The 18419-nt window shown below is 28.3% G+C and overlaps 1 protein-coding gene across 3 annotated transcripts; it reads left to right on the forward strand.

The window, feature by feature from the left end:
* On the forward strand, nt 1-7340 carry LOC100205023 (uncharacterized). 3 transcript variants are annotated; one of them, XM_065787828.1, is made up of 4 exons: nt 1-56; nt 3087-3265; nt 3349-3572; nt 6498-7340. In XM_065787828.1, exons 2-4 carry the CDS (start codon nt 3229-3231, stop codon nt 6654-6656), a joined length of 420 nt encoding a protein of 139 aa, XP_065643900.1. In that variant the 5' UTR covers nt 1-56; nt 3087-3228; the 3' UTR covers nt 6657-7340. The 3 variants fall into 3 exon arrangements, with proteins under 3 accessions (XP_065643900.1, XP_065643901.1, XP_065643902.1); XM_065787829.1 differs by having other exon boundaries at nt 47-131; XM_065787830.1 differs by lacking the exon at nt 1-56 and adding an exon at nt 122-145.
* The last annotated feature ends 11079 nt before the right edge of the window (nt 7341-18419 follow it).

Genomic DNA, 18419 nt, shown 5'->3' on the forward strand with positions numbered 1-18419 from the left:
AGATAAGTTACGCATGATTTATGATGATGAATGCCATGGTTAATTTTAGAGAGCAGGTTATTATCGTTTTAAAACTTTATTTTCTACAGGTTTTTTGAAAGTTTTGCTTGCGACAATAATTAGTGAAATAGGTCGACAGTTATTAGTAATGTATTTTTGTAATGGATAGCTTTTAGTAACGTATTTTTGTAATTGTTTGTTATCAGTTATGAATTCAAATGGTTTCATAATTAACAAATTGAACTCTGCTTTTGCAACTTTTAATGTAAATTTATGTTGGATTACAATCCACAAATATTTCATCAAAATTGATTTTAAAAAAAGGCTCAACACATTTATAAATACGTTTAGAAATAATTAAATTTGAAAAGAAATATTTTTAGGTTAAAAATATTCGTGAGAAGTTTAAAATTTATTGATGAATATAAACTTAGTCAAGAATATTAGTGTAGCCTTATTTGTTATAAATAATAATATTGTTTTAAGTAATAATATTGTTATAAGTAATAATATTGTCATAAGTAAAAATGTATTAGTACAAATATATATATTTTTTTACTTTTCTTCAACATCTACTTTTTTTTAACAAATACGTATTTATGAACTCATTTTTATTTGTTGATAGCAATACAAAACTTATAAAACAAACAACAGCATAATTAGCATATTTAGTATTTGTAATGACTAACCACTACCACAGTAACACAGTTATTTTATGTTAACAATACACTAACATAGAAAACAATAATTTTATAACAATGTTAGAACATCGTTGTTTTGCAAAGAAAAGATAAAGTTACTAAGCTGCTAATTGTTAAATTTATAAAAATTTTAGTATCTAAGTTGTTTTTCGTCGAATTAGTGACCTGTATAGACTTTTTTTACTCAATGTCTTATCTAGTTGATCTATATAGAAGTAATGTGATTTTGTTAAACACATTGTTTTAAAACACATTGTACAAATTATTTTTGTTTATAAAACCTCACAAAATTGTTCCAAAAATCCTCTGCGTGTCCCCCTCCCCCATCTCGTATGTAAATAGAAAAAAATTAATCAAGGTACCAAAAGCGCTGCAATAAGTAGGGTAGGCGTGGCATTTATTCAATAAATTTAACTTGACAGATGCATAGAAAATAGGCAAACTCAAAGGTAAGAATAAGATTGAAAAAAGCAAAAGCATATCTTTAACATTTACAGAATGTAAAACATTAATCTATTATTCCATTAATATATTAAGCCTTGTAAAACGTTAAAATATAAGTTTATTTAACCCTGTAGCATTCTATATTAAATAAACTTAAACATTTAATTTAAATATATGCTATGTTTTATGTGATAAGTTAAACATTGATCAAATTATGCTGTGACTAATTACGTAAGTAAGTGTGACTAATTACGTTCAATTTGAAGATTACATTGTTAACAACAAAAATGATGATTTAAAAGTATTATAAACTTTTCATTTTATTTAATATAACTGTTTTTATACTGATTTTATTCAGTAATTAGTAAATACTGCTAAACAAAATCAATTGTGGCCCGTAGAACTTCGCGTTTAATATAAACAGGTTTTCCTATATTTTTCTAATTTGAAATATCGTAGTAACAACATATTTTTAGAGATTGTCCATTTAAAAACTCGGATGTAAATGTCATTTGATTTTGTATTTGCAATCCCCAAAAAAGCAGCTAGTCTAAAAATATGGCTCGCAAAAAATGAATATTTATCGTTTTTACGCGAAGATTGCAATTTTGTAAAACATAAAACAAAACTTACCGTAGCTTATTCTTGACGCAAATCACGACACCAACGTCTCCTACTTTAAACTTTCTTTGAAAGTGAATGCGTTTAAGTTCGTTAAGTCTTACTAATCCATATATATATATATATATATATATATATATATATATATATATATATATATATATATATATATATATATATATAATATATCAAAGTTAGAAGAAGACAATGGTTTGTTTATAACAAAACTCAAAGTATTTGCAGAAAAAAAATGATTTTGGTTGAAGTAAATAATTTAAAAACAAATCAAGTCAATAGAAGTTAAAAAAAATTGAATTGCTGAATTCAATAAAGTGGCATGTATTATTTAAAAAAAATTTTGATATAACTTATTCAGACAATTTTTCTGAAAGTGAAAGATAGAGATTTAATAAAATGAAAGTTTTTTTAAGTAAAATTTATATTTTTTCAAACAGCCCATTGCTGACTTACTCCTCATACAAGTTCTAAACCTTTAGACAAAAAATCTCTTATTTATGAGATAGACATATGAGGGTGGTAACTCTTTTTTTATTTACCCCTATATTCACTAAAACCCTAACAGAAATTCTTATTGTTATCGCATTATATCATCATATTTTAAATCAGCGTTTTGAAATTCCTCCACAAGATATGAACTATAAAAAAGCACGTAACCCGCACATGAACGAAAGTAACCAGGAGTTTACGGAGTCTGGCCTAAAACCACCAGAGGTCAGGTGGTTTTTTTCCAGTTCCCGTAAATTTCAGGTTTCTTTATATAATTGTAATTATTAAATAAGCGAAATTTTGCCTATATATAGTTTAAACTAGAAAAAAATTATACGCTATTGCTTTCAATAAGTTATTACAAATGTAATTCAAAGCGTTGACAACTTTTTTTGATGTTTGAGATAAGCAACTTTGAAACATGAAGAAAGCTCCATATTTAAGTATGTTCATATATATGAGGAATGAGGGTGCTATGTAAAAAACTTCGGCGATTGGAGCCTGGGAACAAAAAAATAGCCAAAACGTTAGCCCCCCAGCCACAAATGGAGGGCAATAAGTCAAATTTGTTTTTTTTTTCTATCTTAAACTTAATTTACATTCATCGACGAATTTCAAATATGATTTAATAATCTTTCATTGATCGGCTTTTATGATCTTATAAAGTCTACCGCCCCCTCCATTTAAAGGTGCTGTAAACTTTATATGGTAAAAGCCTTTAATTTTACATTACAAGAAGAAAGTCCTTTAGTTTTACATAACACAATTACTTAAAAGTATATTTAACTAATTGTGTAGTAAAATTTTTTTTAGCTTTCGGTATCATAGAAACCGCAATATCTGACACAAATTTAACTTTTTACCTTGAGACAGATTAAATTTCTGGATTCATAAAAGCGAATGATAGATTAAAGTTCTGGATTTATTATATCGACATCATTAAGGCGTATGTAAAATGTATTTATATCAGACAATATTCTTTCTTCCATGCGGTAAGTGTTTTAAAATGTTTTCTATATATTTTCAGTTTGACGCCTATTTTTTCCTCAAACTTAAAAGCCAAACTTTTCTTTAGCAATGTGTTTTTTGTGTTGGAGCCAAATAAACAATTCTCCGACATCAACCCAAAGCTGTGAATTGTGCGCAATTTCTCGCATTGAAGCGTCAAAGTATGGATCTTCATTTAGTTCTACTGTGAAGACGTGTGCTTTAAATAATTCAGAATGCCATACATTGTGTCACGATGCTATTAAGATAATAGCAATTTTGGACGCTTCAATAAAGGTTACTTCTTGTAAGGTTAGTCTTTTAATATAAAAAGTTACACGTAGTAATGTATATGTTGTTATTTCTGTAAAGCCATAAAATTTATTACGTTGAAAATAGAGCAAATAATAAAAAAAAGGGCAATAAAAAAATAAAGTTAGCATTTTATTAATATTATTTTCTTTTGCTTTCAACAGCACAAAAATTTATAAAGAGTTAATCGTAACACTTATCCCAATCAAAATAAAGAGAAAGTTGTTACCAAAATGGAAGAAAGTTAAAATCTCTCTACTCAGTTTTTTTTTTACTACAATTATCGAAGAGACAACAAATGTGGAATGAACGCGCCTCCTAATAAATCATTTATTTTATAATAAAAAAATAAGTTAAATTACTTCCAACTCAAATAAATTTTTGGCCCGTTTTTTTTTCCTTTTTCAAAACACATATTACGCTCAAGGATGTTATAAAACAATATATATATAAATATATATATATAAATATATATATATATATATATATATATATATATATATATATATATATATATATATATATATATATATGTGCATATGTATATATAAACTACCAGATAATTATGACACCAAGCTGATGGGGCTCAGATTTTTTGATAGTTAATTCTTAATACACTAACGATTCTTTGGTGTAAAAGTCTAAACACGATAAGCTTGACGTTGATATGGGCTAAAAGATATCAAAAGAGCGCATACTCCTTTGGAAATTCCCGAAAGAACCGCAAAAGAATTGAAACCGATTCTAACTCTTTTGCGGTTCAAACATTATTTTAAATAGGCTAATGTTATTAATGCAATTAAAATGATGATGAAGGACATGGTAAAAAAAAAAACGCATTGGTAATTTAACACATACAAATTTTAATGGTGATTATACCGACAACGTTTCTATTGGTAAAGGTGGCTAAGAACTTAATAGATAATATAATTTTGATGCGCAGAATGTATGTTGCAGCACGTATGTTGTATAGAACCTTATATTAATAAGTAACAATTAACATTGTCTTAAGTAATAGTATAAAAGATCAGATGCACAAAATGTTATATTTTCAGTATTTATTTGTGTGCCAACCGTTAGTACAAATTGTTAAAAAATGGCAGGTTCTTATTCAAAAAAACGAGAATTTTCCATCTAAAAGTAGTTTTATCAGGACACAGCTGATGCGTGCAATCAATTAAAAAAACTGCCTAATCATGTCTGTCCGCAACTTGAAAAATTAAGTGGAGTTTTAATCAGTGTTTGTCAATTTTTTATTCCAAAACACTTTTGGCTCACCATTATCTTATAAATAATTGTCTCTACTTCACCCTTTTTGTACTGCAAAGCCTAATGTTTTCCACCAAGCCTATGTTGCATCTATACACTCCAAAATCTATGTTGTCGCATCACACTCTTAAGTCTTGGCTTTACTTTAAATATTCTATATTTGTATAACAACTTATTCTGAATTAAAAACTTTACATTGTTAACACTATCCTTTAGAATATCCAAATTGGTCATTTTTTTTTTGCCATATTAAAGTCCCATAAAAAACTGGAAAATCATTAGGGTAGACCGAGGCTAGTTGAGCATAGAGGCAAGATAGGTAATTAAAATATCTCAAAAACTATGCATCAAATGATAAAATATCTAATAGATAATTGTTAGAGAGTTATAATGTTAACACAATGCACAGCAAAAGATTGCTAGATAGCATTTGAGTAAGATACATGGCCGTTTTTTCTATTATCGACCAAAAAAGTAGAAAAAAATGCTTTTCAATTTTTTTCTCATGTATGCTTATAATTTTTTTTCTGCTCTGCCATTACTTAAGTGTTGATTTTTACAAATTTATCGGACTTTTAATTAGAATCAGCTGTTTTTTCTTACGTCTTATTGTCTCTTTAAATTCTAACTAATGCGTCACCTTGTTTAGTAGGGGTAAGTTAAACACCTTTTGAAAATTTAAATAAACTGAACATAAAGAAACAAATATAATGAGAAGCAATTTTGCTGTACAGTATTTTTAAAATTAGTATTTCTTAAATCATTGTTCAAAGTTCAACTTATAAAATGATAGTTTTATAATTTTTGACACTTTTTTACTATTTATTTGTTTCTCATTTCTTACTTACTTTATTAAAGTGTATAAAGTAAAAAGTTTATAAATTATACACTGACTTATTGTTAGTTAAAGTTTTACCGATAATTCAGCAAAAAATAAATCCGACGCACCTTTCATGGATCTGTTTGATTTAGTAAAAATTTCTTGACTAGCCCCGCTCTACCCTATACAATGATAATTTTGTGACAGAACAAAAGATTGGGCCAAGAATAACTAATACTTCTGCAATGTGTTAATTAACATTTAATTTAAGCTTGATTCTTAGCGCAATATCCTTATTCGTTAAAGAATTAATTTAAAATAAAAAAAGATTGGTTGTATCAACAATTAAAAAAAAATCAGCCATCAATTGCAGTGGTATCCTTATCAATTGCGGTGGTATCCTCATAGATTGCGGTGATATCCTTAATACTTTATTCAAAACTTTGTACTGTATTTTAAAAATGGTCAAAAGTAACTTAATTCTGCGTCATAAACTGTTATAGCGATTGTGCAAAGAGAGAGGCATAAAAATTGTCGTAGTAAAACCCTCACATTTTTATGATATATCAAAAAACAGAAAGTTTTTTAAAGTTAAACTAAATGATAGGTGCTGATTGATAAGTTTGTCATAATGTTTTTAAATCTGACATTTAAATTATTTTAAATTTCTATAAAATGACATATGGGTCACTAAGAAATCAAAATACGTGTTCTATGCCATGAAAATGTATATAAATCTTTGAAAAATAATATTTTTATTAAATATCTAATACTTTTGATTTTGTGCAAGTTTTTTACAAATTTATAAAAAAATAATTTTTAAATCTATTTTTTAGGCAACTTGTTGTCAAACTGATCTTTGTAATAATGACGCTCTTCTTAACAACGTTCCTTATTACAATGGGGCTGTACAAAGAACTGGAGTGGCGTTTTTATACTGGAAAATTTTCTTCGGAATTTTATTTGTTTTTACAGCGCAGAAATGTTCACTTTAGATTAATATATTTTTTTGTTTTACTACCCAATCATTTAGTAACAAGATGCTTTTGCCATTCTTTATATATATATATATATATATATATATATATATATATATATATATATATATATATATATATATATATATATATATATATATATATATATATATATATATATATATATATATATATATATATATATATATTGTTTAAAATCTTGTCATTTCTGCAATGTGATTTCTTCTAATTTTTTTAAGTCATTTTTATGCTTCCGAAAGTTACGGTTTTTCTTTTTTTTTTCTTTTCTATTATTTTTTGTGCTTTTATTTTTACAATTTAATGATTCCATACAATTGACACAAATTTGCAATGTTTATAAAATATATAATAATAAGAGAAAAAAATAAAAATCTCACTATTATATAGAATACAAAAACATATATCTGCATGGTATCATTATTATTAAAAAAACGCGGGAAACTTGTTAAAGACCGTATGGTCTTGTCATCAAGAAACCGCTTGTACTAATAATATTTTTGTATTTTCGTTTTCATGTTTCTAGTTTCAGAAAATATAATAGTAGTTTATTTTATATTGAATTCACATATAATAAAATGTAAGATGATAATTAATTGATAAATGCTAGATTTTGTACACATAAATATATGGTAAGGCGTTAATAAAAATATTATTGATTTATGTATTTTTTATATTGGTATTTGTTATTGAAGTTTTTGGGGCTTTCGTTTCAACCTTAATTTTGCTTTTAGTTTCAGTATTAGTTTAATGTAAGTTCATACAATTGTTTATATTTAAAACGAACTTTTTAACTAACATTTCAAACAATTTAGGTTATATAATTTTGTAATTATGGCATTTCTGAATATCAGATTATTATAGAGATAGGGACCACGATATGAAATTGTAAAATGCGATAGTTTTGTTCTTCTAAACGGTATATTAAAGTTTCCTACTTCTCGAGTGTCATATCTATTTCTATTGCTTTTAAAGAAATCATTTAAGAAATGTGACGGGGCAAGCCTGAGTTTATATTTTAGCATAAACAATATGTTTTGATAAATGTTTATTCTATAGACGTTTAGGGCATTAAAGAGTTTTAACAAAGGTTCAGCATGAGTGAATTTACCTTTTTTATAGACAATTCTAACGGCATGTTTTTGATGTCGATAAAGTAATTTCAAATTGGATTTATTAGTACTTGCCTATGCTTTATTACCATAGGTATAATAGGTCTGTATAAATAAGAAATAAAGATGTTTTAAATGTTTTTGGGATAATATTGGTCTAGCTTTGTATAGCACATCAATGTTTTTGGTTATTTTAGTATTTAAATAGTCAATTTGTGCTTTCCATGAAATATTTTCGTCAATTAGTAAACCTAGAAATTTTTTTATTGAGGTTCTTTCAATATTTTTGTTTTCTATTTTTAACAATGGATGGAATAAGATGTAATTGGTTTTTTCTGTGTTTAAAGATAATTTATCAGATTATAGCCAGATATTAGGTTTTCCAAGTTCAATATTCGTTGTTTGAAAGAGTTCTTTAATAGACTGAGACGAATAAAATAAATTAGTGTCACCTGCAAACATTATGACATAAGTTTGTTTAAGACTTTCGGAAGATCATTAATGTATATTAAGAACAATAAATGAGCTAGAATGGAACCTTGGGGAACGCCGCATTTAATCTTAAGCATTTTTGAACAGATTTTTTATCAGTATTAACACATTGCTGTCTGTTTAGCAAAAAGTGTTTAAACCATAATAATGCAACATTTTTTACGCAGTATTTTTCCATGTTTTTGAGCAGGATAGCATGATTAACAGTATCGAATGCTTTCGATAGATCTATAAAAGTTCCTGGAACGAGTTCTTATTAAAAAATGAGTAATTGATGCTATTTTCAAGATATACGATTGCAAGTTCGGTTGCATGTTGCTTTCGAAATCTGAATTGTTTTGTATTTAAGATGTTGTTGTTTGTTATATATTTGTAAAATTTTATTATAAATTATTTGTTCAAGGAGTTTGGAGAATATAGGAAGAATTGAGATATTGGTACAATTTTTGCAGTTTTTAATTTATCTGAAATGGTTTCTGTCGTAAGATTTATATATTTCGAAGGGGGATTTCTTATTATTGGAAAGATACTCATTACTAGATTGCTACAAATTTCATTTTATTTCATTTATAATAACTCTATCTGGTAAGCTGTTTGTTTTTATATATTTTTTTCCGATTATTTCTTTTAAGATGTTCCATGTTTTTTGGTATCTACATTTGTTTTTTGAAGTAATTTAAAAATATTATTTTTTTAGAATGTTTTCTGATTTTTTCGAAAAGATTTTTATATTGTTTATAAGTAAGTGGTGTCGCTAGTGATCTATGGAGAGCTCAAATGTTTTACATTGATTTTTTCTTTTTTATTATTGAAAAATGATTATTAGTGTTTTAAAGAAATAACGGGTGATGCGGAAGTTATCGGACAAATCCTAATTTCATTATTTAAGCATAATAATTAGTTTTTGTGGTTTTATGCGTAGGCATAAACGTTCTATAAAATTTAAACTTTATTATTTGAAACACAATTATTTAAAATGAGGTTAAATGCAGCTGAACGAGAATCTTTTCGAAAGCGACTAAAAATGTTTTTTGTAAATAAACCTAATATAAAAAAAAAGTAAATCGTAAATCATTTTGAAAAGGAAGGATTTGCTCGAAGTACAATATATGATAACCTAAAAAGACTTGAAACTGTTCAATCGTTTTCTGATAAAAAGCACCCTGGTCGTCCGAAATCCTGGACTAGAGAAAAGAAAGTCGAATTAACGAGACTTGTCAACAATCGAAAAGAGGTCAGTCAGAGAAAAATAGGTATTAAATTCGGTGTAAATCAATCGACAATTGGTCGTCAGTTAAAAAAAATGAATATTAAATATAGAAAACGTTAAAAGACTCCAAAATACACTATAGAACAACAAATAAAGGCAAAGAAAAGAAGCAGGAAACTAGTTAACCAACTCTATAAAACAAAATCGCTTCTAGTCATCGATGACAAAAAATACTTTTGTTTTGCAGGGGACAACATGCCTGGAAATTCTGGATACTACACAAACAACAAAAAGACATGCCCAAAAAGAGTTCGTTTTATAGGAAAAGAGAAATTTCCAAAACAATTATTAATGTGGATAGCCATATCTGACCGTGGTATGTCCGAGCCATTGTTTCACACTTCTTAGGCTGTAGCGATCAATTCTTCAATCTATATTAATGAATGTTTAGAAAAACGACATCTTCCATTTAATCACAAGTATCATGGAGACTTTAACTATTTATTTTGGCCAGATTTAGCAAGTTCTCATTATTCTAAAGATTCTCTAAATTGGATGGACTAATATGTCTATTACGTTGATAAAGAATCCAATCCCCCAAATGTGCCTCAAGCACGACCAATTGAAAAATTTTTAGGAACATTTGGCACAGAAGGTTTACAAAGGAGATTGGCGAGCTTCAACAGAGCAAGTTTTGATTGATCGCATTAAACTAAAAGTACAAGAAAGTAGATTTAAACTTTTTACAGTCGCATATGAAAGGCGTCAGTGCAAAATTGAGATCAATTGCAGATGGTGGTGTTTTTTCATATAAAAAATATTATTTTTTTATTAAAAGATAAATCCTTTATTTAAAAAAAATATAATAGTAGTTTGTTTTTTTATTTAAAAATAAGTTTTTGACGTTTTTATTTTGTCCGATAACTTCCGCATCACCTGTTATCTGTGAAAGTATTACATGCAGAGTTGTGTTCCCAAGATTACATTCTTGATACACTTTAACCCAATCAACTGCCGATAGTGTGTCTTTAAAACATTGAATAGAACTTTTTTTTCTTTTTATAAATTTATTTTTTGAGTTATTATTTATTTTTGTATCATATTTTATTGTAAAGTTAATTGGAAAATGATCTATTATGTCAATTTTTATTATTCCTACTTTTAAGGAGAAATCTAGAAATGAGTTTGTTAATATGTTATCTATGACAGAAATAGAATTCGAGGTTACCCGTGCGCGTTTAATAATAATTATTAAAATGCAATGTTGAAACATGTTATTAAAAAAAAATTTATTAATCGGATACTCTTTGTAGTTTAAACAATCTATGTTTAAGTCAATAAATAACAACTTTTTTGGCTCATTGTTAATTTTGAGAAAAATTTCTTCTAGATATTTGGAACATTTTTTAACTATATACATGTATATATATATATTTATATATATATATATATATATATATATATATATAAATATATGTATATGTAAATTATGTTAGTGTATTTTACAAATAGTGTGCTCAATGTTCTTAAAGAATAGAGCAAGAACTCTTTCTAATGGTCAAGCAATGGTGAACTTTAAAGTAGAAGATAACAGTTGGATAAGTGTTGTTTACTAATTTATATACATACATATATATATATATATATATATATATATATATATATATATATATATATATATATATATATATATATATATATATATTTATATATATATATTTATATATATATATTTATATATATATTTATATATATATATATGTATATATATATATATATATACATATATATATATATTTATATATATATACATTTATATATATATATATATATATATATATATTATATATATATATATATATATATATATATATATGTATATATATATATATATATATATATATATATATATATATATGTATATAAATTAGTAAAAAACACTTATCCAACTGTTATCTTCTACTTTAAGTTTCACCATTGCTTGACCATTAGGAAGAGTTCTTGCTCTATTCTTTAAGAACATCGAGCACACTATTTGTAAAATATACTAACATAATTTACATATACATAATTTACATATATATATATACATATGAATCTTCGAAAGCGTATACGTGTTGACTTTGTTCGTGGAAACGAAGAAGATCAATTACGGAAGCTTGTTGCTGAACAAGCTTGTTTATCACATAAAATATTTGATGGTGATCTTGCTGCTATTCACAGTACGAAAGCCAGACTAAAATTGAATTGACCAATTTATGTTGGTCAGACGGTCCTCCATCTTAGCAAGGACCTAATGTACAATTTCTGGTACAATCAGATAAAATTAAAATATAATGAAAAAGCACAATTACTTTTTACCGATATTGTTAGTTTATTGTTTCAAGTGGTAACTAAAGATGTTTACAAAGATATGAAAGAAAATAAAGATTGTTATGAATTTAGTGAAAATAAAGATTGTTACAATTTTAGTGATAATCTAAAAGATCATCCATGCTTCAACGAAACTTATATAAAAGTTGTCAGTAAAGTCAAGGGTGAGTTTAATGGCCGCCTCATTCGAGAGTTTGTCAGACTAAGACCTAAATTGTACTCCGTTTTCAAAGCTGGTGGAGAAAACAAAAAGATAGCAAAAGGAGTCTGCAGAACTGTGGTTAAGAAAGCTCTCAAGCATTGTCACTACAAATAATGTATTAACGTGCAAATGGAACTATAACACACGCAGATTAGAATTAACAACAAGGAACACCAAATTGATGTAAATGAGCAAGTAAAAACATCACTGTCTTCCTTAGACACAAAACAATTGATTGCTCAAGATAGAGTTACAACTTTAGCGTATGAACATAAACTTATTTAATTATTCTATCAGTAGGTAACTGGGTTTCAGTCGGAACAATTCGCAACTCTTCACAAACGAATCTTCTATTCGGTCCATCATCAAGACGATAAAGAGCTGGTCGGCCTATTTGTTGCACAACTGAATCAATAGAATAAGTCTTTAAAGAACAAATAGGATTAGCGGCCCTTTTCTTGGCCCTCCTCTTGCTCACCTGGAGCTTACAAGTAACGCACATTTACACTTGGAGAAATTAAAATTTCTTTTCTTGCAACAGGCATTGATAGGGTTAAAATTGTTTTTTCCATTTTTATTGCATTTATTGGTTTTTTACTTAGTAAGCTATTCCATCTTGCATTGCTTATATTTGAAAAAGTTCTGAAAATTACTTTAAGGAAGCATCCTGTTTTCTTAAACTGTCTGTAACAAGTGATCAAGTGATGAAGGAAAGCCATATCATCTCTCCAAAAAATTTCTTCTTCTTCCTTCAGAGCATCTCCAGAATTGTCAAAAGATGCTTTCAGTTGCTGGTACTCTTCTGTTATTCTGCTAATGAACCAATAATTGAGATTAGGCGAGGTTGTTGCTGCTTCAAAATAACCACTCATCACATGTTTTAGTAATGTATCAAGAAAATGATGCTGGCACCCAATAGAAAGAGGTTTGTCTAATCCAAGATTAACAAAATGCTTCTGTAGTAGTGTGACTGCCCTAACAGATTTTCCTATATTTGCAGAGGTTGTATCAGAAATTATTAACTTAATTGCAGGCCATAGATTATATTCATCAAGCACAGTTTTTATTCCATTGAATATTGTTTCACCTTTTCCATTGATCAGTGCAAGAACTGCTAGTTTAACTTCTCTATTTTCAATTTTTAGAACTACAACCTAGTACCCTGTATTCTTTATGTGCTTCCCATCAAAGTGCAAGCTCCAATTTTCGTTTCTTAGAGTTTCAATAAAATGTTCTTTTAATTTTTCTCCTGCTTTCATTGTAGCTTTGTAAACACCAATTTGACTTGGAGTTGGAATAGAAATTCCATCTTTTGCAAGAGTTTTGCAGACTATGTGTGCCTTTCTTGAACTCAGTTTTGCTTTTGTCACCAAATTTATTGCATAGTCATTTTTTTTGTCTTTTACATGTTGTTGGAGCCTCTGAGTCTTGAGAACCCCTGTCAGAATCTTGTTTTTCTTCTTCAGTGCTAAAATGTTCTTCATCTTCACTGCTTAAATCATCCTTAGTATCTTGACTGACTTTTTGCTTAATCAACTTTAGTTTTCTAGGATGAACTCCTTTTGTATCTTCAATTGTGGTGCAGTAGCCAGCTCTACCATTTGCTGACATCTGAAGATTATAAAAGGCTTTATCTTCCTGGCACAACCATTCTCCATTTTCATCAGTTTCGTTGAACAAGTTGGTAAAGTCTTGCGTTCCTGGTTTTCTGCTGTCTTTTTCATACTTGTTAAGTACATTCTGAATTTTTCTTTCCACTTTAGATTTGCCTTTTTGAATTGGAAGATTTAGTTTTTTCCATAAGATTTTTACTTCTTTGACCATTATCACAACTCTCTCCTGTCTACTTTTCACATTTGCAGCCAAACACTTAAATTTGTCCAGGATATGCTGTTCTGTTGGCATTTTGTTCATTTGATCAAGACTGTCAACAATCTTTGCATACTTTCTTGAATTCTTGGCTATTTCAAACCTCACTAAATTTGATTCCCATAGTTTCTTATTCAAATCTGAAGGAAGACTTTTTTAAGACATCTTGACTATAGACTTGTCGAAATATAATTTGAGTGTAAATTTAATTATCTACAAATAAACAAATCTTATAAGTTTAGGTTATCAGAAGATGTTTATAAAATATCAAAAGTCAGGTGATGATAACAAATATAATATATAATATGAAAGATTATGTAATAAGAATGCATACATTTAGCAAAATCACACCAGCAATAAACTGAAGCTATGATACCTTAAACTGTACTGTATCTAACAATAGATACACTATTAGTCATTAAAAAACATGCCACTGAACTTGTTGCAATAACTTTGCTCATTGTGAACCGATTTTAAAAATGTTGTCTTCTTCAAGTAGAGAACAAGAACAATACTTGACTAATATAAAATATTACTTTTTAAATTCTTTTTTATTGTCTAAACCTAGAATTTTTAAACTAATTTTAACTTCTATATAAGAAATCAGGTAATTTTTCTGTTGTTGAAGTTTGAAGTATTTGTGTAGAGTCAGTTTTTAGAATTGGGTCGCCATCAGACGTATGTTTTTTTGCAATTCAATTCTTAACAAAACCTGAAATTTTGTTAGGCATCAGACCAAATTTGACAAAGTTATAGTAGAAAGTTAAGTGGCATGTTTTTTTATGACTCATAGTGTTGATGGGAGAAAACAGTTTTCAGCTTAGGCGGGTGAACTTTTTTAAGATTTAACACTTTCAAATGGTATTTCCAGTTTTAAAATGTAATTTTTCAACTCATAGTGGCATGGGAAACCAAAAATTGCGAAAAAAAATTTTTAGTCATACCTCTAATATATATATATATATACATATATATATATATATATATATATATATATATATATATATATATATATATATATATATATATATATATATATATATATATATATATATATATATATATATATAAACGGCTCAAACAGTAATAAACTTGGAAACCCATTTCCTTTATCTAGTCGAAGCTGAGTTTGACAGAAAAAATGGTCTTAAGCAGACATTTGATCAAGCTCATCAAGTATGGCAATCAGTAGTTAACACCCGCCTGGGACTAATTAATGCAGTTCTTGTTGCTGTAGGACAGCAACAAGATCTACTTTAATTAGTCCAATTTGCTCTTGTTGCTTCAAGCTTAGGAATTGGCAGTCTAGCTGCATCTATGCTCAATTAGATAAATGCAACTATATTGTTAACCAGCAAAACTAAGCTGTACTCATAAAAAATATAAAAAAATGCAAATAAACTTTAAAAATAAAAAAAAAACTTAAAAATACAAAAAATAGAAAAATATAAAAAAATTAAAAAAACAGTTAGCTTTACCTGACATCCGGCCGGGTTGCCTAGGGCTGAGTTTTTTGTTTTATTTTAGAAAGCACTTATTTTTTTATAACTTATCAACCTATTAACCCACCCATATATGCAGATCTTGTATCAAATAAATACTCATTTGCTTTTTGTTCTTCGCATGGTTGATGAAAATCTTAAGTTCTGGTTTTGGAGGTACTTAATAAGTTTGTAATTATCAGTTAAACCTTTTTCAACAATCATTTTGCGATAAAGACGGCTAGCTTCAAGATAGTAATTTAATCGAGCTCGACTTTCCCCTTCAGCTTGGAGTCGAGCATTCAGTTTATTTTTGATTCCACTCAGTTGTAGCTTTTTGTAATTGCTTCATTATTTCTTTTAGGTTCTTGGAGCATTTATGTGCTTTTATCTACTCCAAGAGACTGAGACAAGCCAAGACCCTGAGAATGCAACTGCCCCAAAAATGATCATACTAATCCTAGCAATTATTTAATTTATATTATACAGTTTTTCCTCAATTTGTTGTTTTAAATTTTTCATCATTGTTACAGATATCCATTAACAATCTACTAGTTTTTGTCTAAGAACTTCTCCTAAAACAAGAAATATTAAGAACTTATAATTATCACGTATTTTAAAATCAAGTTCAGTCCGTTTTACAATCTTTACCTTTTCAAAGATAACGGAAACTGCCAGTGTTCCAGCTCCTACAATAACGCTGTGATATAATATATCTACAGCTTATTTTTTAAAAGAATCTGGGTTTCCACCTTAGTAGTTGTTGTTCCAGGTGTTGTTGACATTGCTTTTGATCCAACTAAACCAATTAAAACGTTTTGTTAAGGAAAAATCGAAATAAGAGCCAAATGTCACTCAAGAATTTTTCAAGCATTAGAAATTGGGCAATATTAACACCACATATTGGTTTGAAAAAGTTAACGCTCTCGAGCCACTTTTCTATTACTGTAAAGTTAATACAAAACTGACGGACAAATTCAAAATTATTTCTTCTAACATTTTCAGCAAACTCCATTGCTTGATAAATGTTTGGTATAGGAGTAGGTGGTACGCTTGAGTTTTGCATTTTGAGAATAGGTTCACACACACATACACACACACACACACACACACATACACACACACACACACACACACACACACACACACACACACACACACACACACACACACACAAACACATATATATATATATATATAGGTATAGATGGAAAATACTATTGAAGGACATCTCCTTATTGTAGGAGCAACAAATTCAGGAAAACCAAGCTTGTGCTTGACCTGCTTTACCAACGGCCAGATGCTTTAATATTTTTAATATGCCTAATCATTGAATACAATGAAAGATATAAAAATAATGAAATATTTTTTCACAACCAATGGTTTCATATCCTGCCCCCGTTTTGGATTAAACAGTGTGGCGTTCAGTGTGTTTTAGAACTAGTTAAGTTATGGAAGGAGACGAAATCATTTTTATTGTCAATGATTGTATTTGTGAAATCGACATGGGTTCGCGAAGGTCACCACTAGCCAAACTCGCTACATCAGGTCGCCACAAAAAGCATTCATTTTGGCTTTTAGCTTAAAAGCATGCAAGGATACCTCAAGTCGTCCGAGACCAGCTAAACTGTGTTGGTATATTACAACTAAAAGATTGGTCAAGCTTTAGATTGATTATAGAAGAAAATGGTTAACTTACAATTGATATCCAAGTAAAAGAGATAAAAAAAACAACTTTACTCTAAACCTTACGCTGTTGCATTAATACGCTTTCACTCTAACGCGCATGAGCGAGGCGAGCTATGATTTTAACAATAACAAATTCATATTTTCTTAGTGTTTTTATCTTAAGTGTTGTTATTACATTTATTTGGAGAAAAGTAGTTTTTATATATATATATATAAAATTGAGTCATTGAGTCAAATTTAGAAGAACTAGTTGGTGAGGAAAAAAACCCAGCTGAAAACTCAGTTAAAACAGAAAATAGCTCTGTTAGTTTGTATAGATTAAGGCTAGCAGTATGCGCTTCAAGAGGAAACGTTAAAAAATTTCTTGGAAGAAGACTAACTCACCAAGAGCTAAATAATATAATTGCTGATAAAATATTTTCACGCTATAGTGAATACATAATGCGGATGGGTAAAAGCATGGGTACAGGAGTTTCAAAAATGGCCATATAACCTATACAAAGCTTGTGAAAAAGTTTTTTCTAATTGGGGATCATGATGTTTAAAAGCTGATCTTGATAATAATCCAGTGCTTCATCAAGCTTTATGCATTTTAGCTGGCAAGTTTTACTATAGATTTGGTCTAGCGCCTCTTACTGTTATGTTATCAACCGCCACTTATGTTGATGTTACCCGCCCATATTGGGCTATTAAACAAGAACTTCAAGAAATGTTTAATAGTCCTGAGCAAATAGTTAATAATTCTGAGCAAATAAATAGCAAAAATGCTAAATTAGAAATAAGCCAAGAACTAATAAATAATGGAAAAAGCAACTAAAATATTAACTGAAAAAAGAACACTAGCAGGACATGTCGCTGCTGCTAAACGGAAAGGAAAACAACAAGCTTTGCTTTCTGAACAAAGAAACAAAAAGAAAAATTTTAAAAATGGAAGAAGAAAAATTAAAGACAAAAACTAAGAAAATAAAAGTAAAAGAAGAAGAATTTAAAGCAAAAAAGGAAAATAAAAGTAAACATTTTTTTTCCTTCGATTTTGAAAATATAAATCTTACTTTATGCTGCTATACGAGTAGAAGCTATTGTTGTTGTGCATTTTTTTATGCAAAAAAATAAGAGTTTCCTCCTCTAAAAACAGCGCCTGAGCCAGCGCCTATGCCAGCGCCTCCAGAGTCAATAAAAAAAATAGTTAAAGATTGCTGGAGTGTTTGTTAAACTTGTCTCATAGTAAGATATCTTCGGATATCTTGAAGTGTTTCAGGACAGTTGTCAATTTCATCGGCTTCCGTTTTTTGGATCTCTTAATCAGCTAACCTT

This window comes from Hydra vulgaris, chromosome 01 (genome assembly GCF_038396675.1).
Source record: "Hydra vulgaris chromosome 01, alternate assembly HydraT2T_AEP".
Taxonomy (NCBI): domain Eukaryota; kingdom Metazoa; phylum Cnidaria; class Hydrozoa; order Anthoathecata; family Hydridae; genus Hydra; species Hydra vulgaris.

Bases quoted from the DNA above. Each gene is read 5' to 3' on its own strand.
- LOC100205023 (XM_065787828.1), top strand. From the start codon at position 3,229: ATGTATTTATATCAGACAATATTCTTTCTTCCATGCG. The intron at 3,266-3,348 runs GTAAGTGTTTTA...ACTTTTCTTTAG, and splicing joins AATATTCTTTCTTCCATGCG to CAATGTGTTTTTTGTGTTGG. The intron at 3,573-6,497 runs GTTAGTCTTTTA...TCTATTTTTTAG, and splicing joins TAAAGGTTACTTCTTGTAAG to GCAACTTGTTGTCAAACTGA.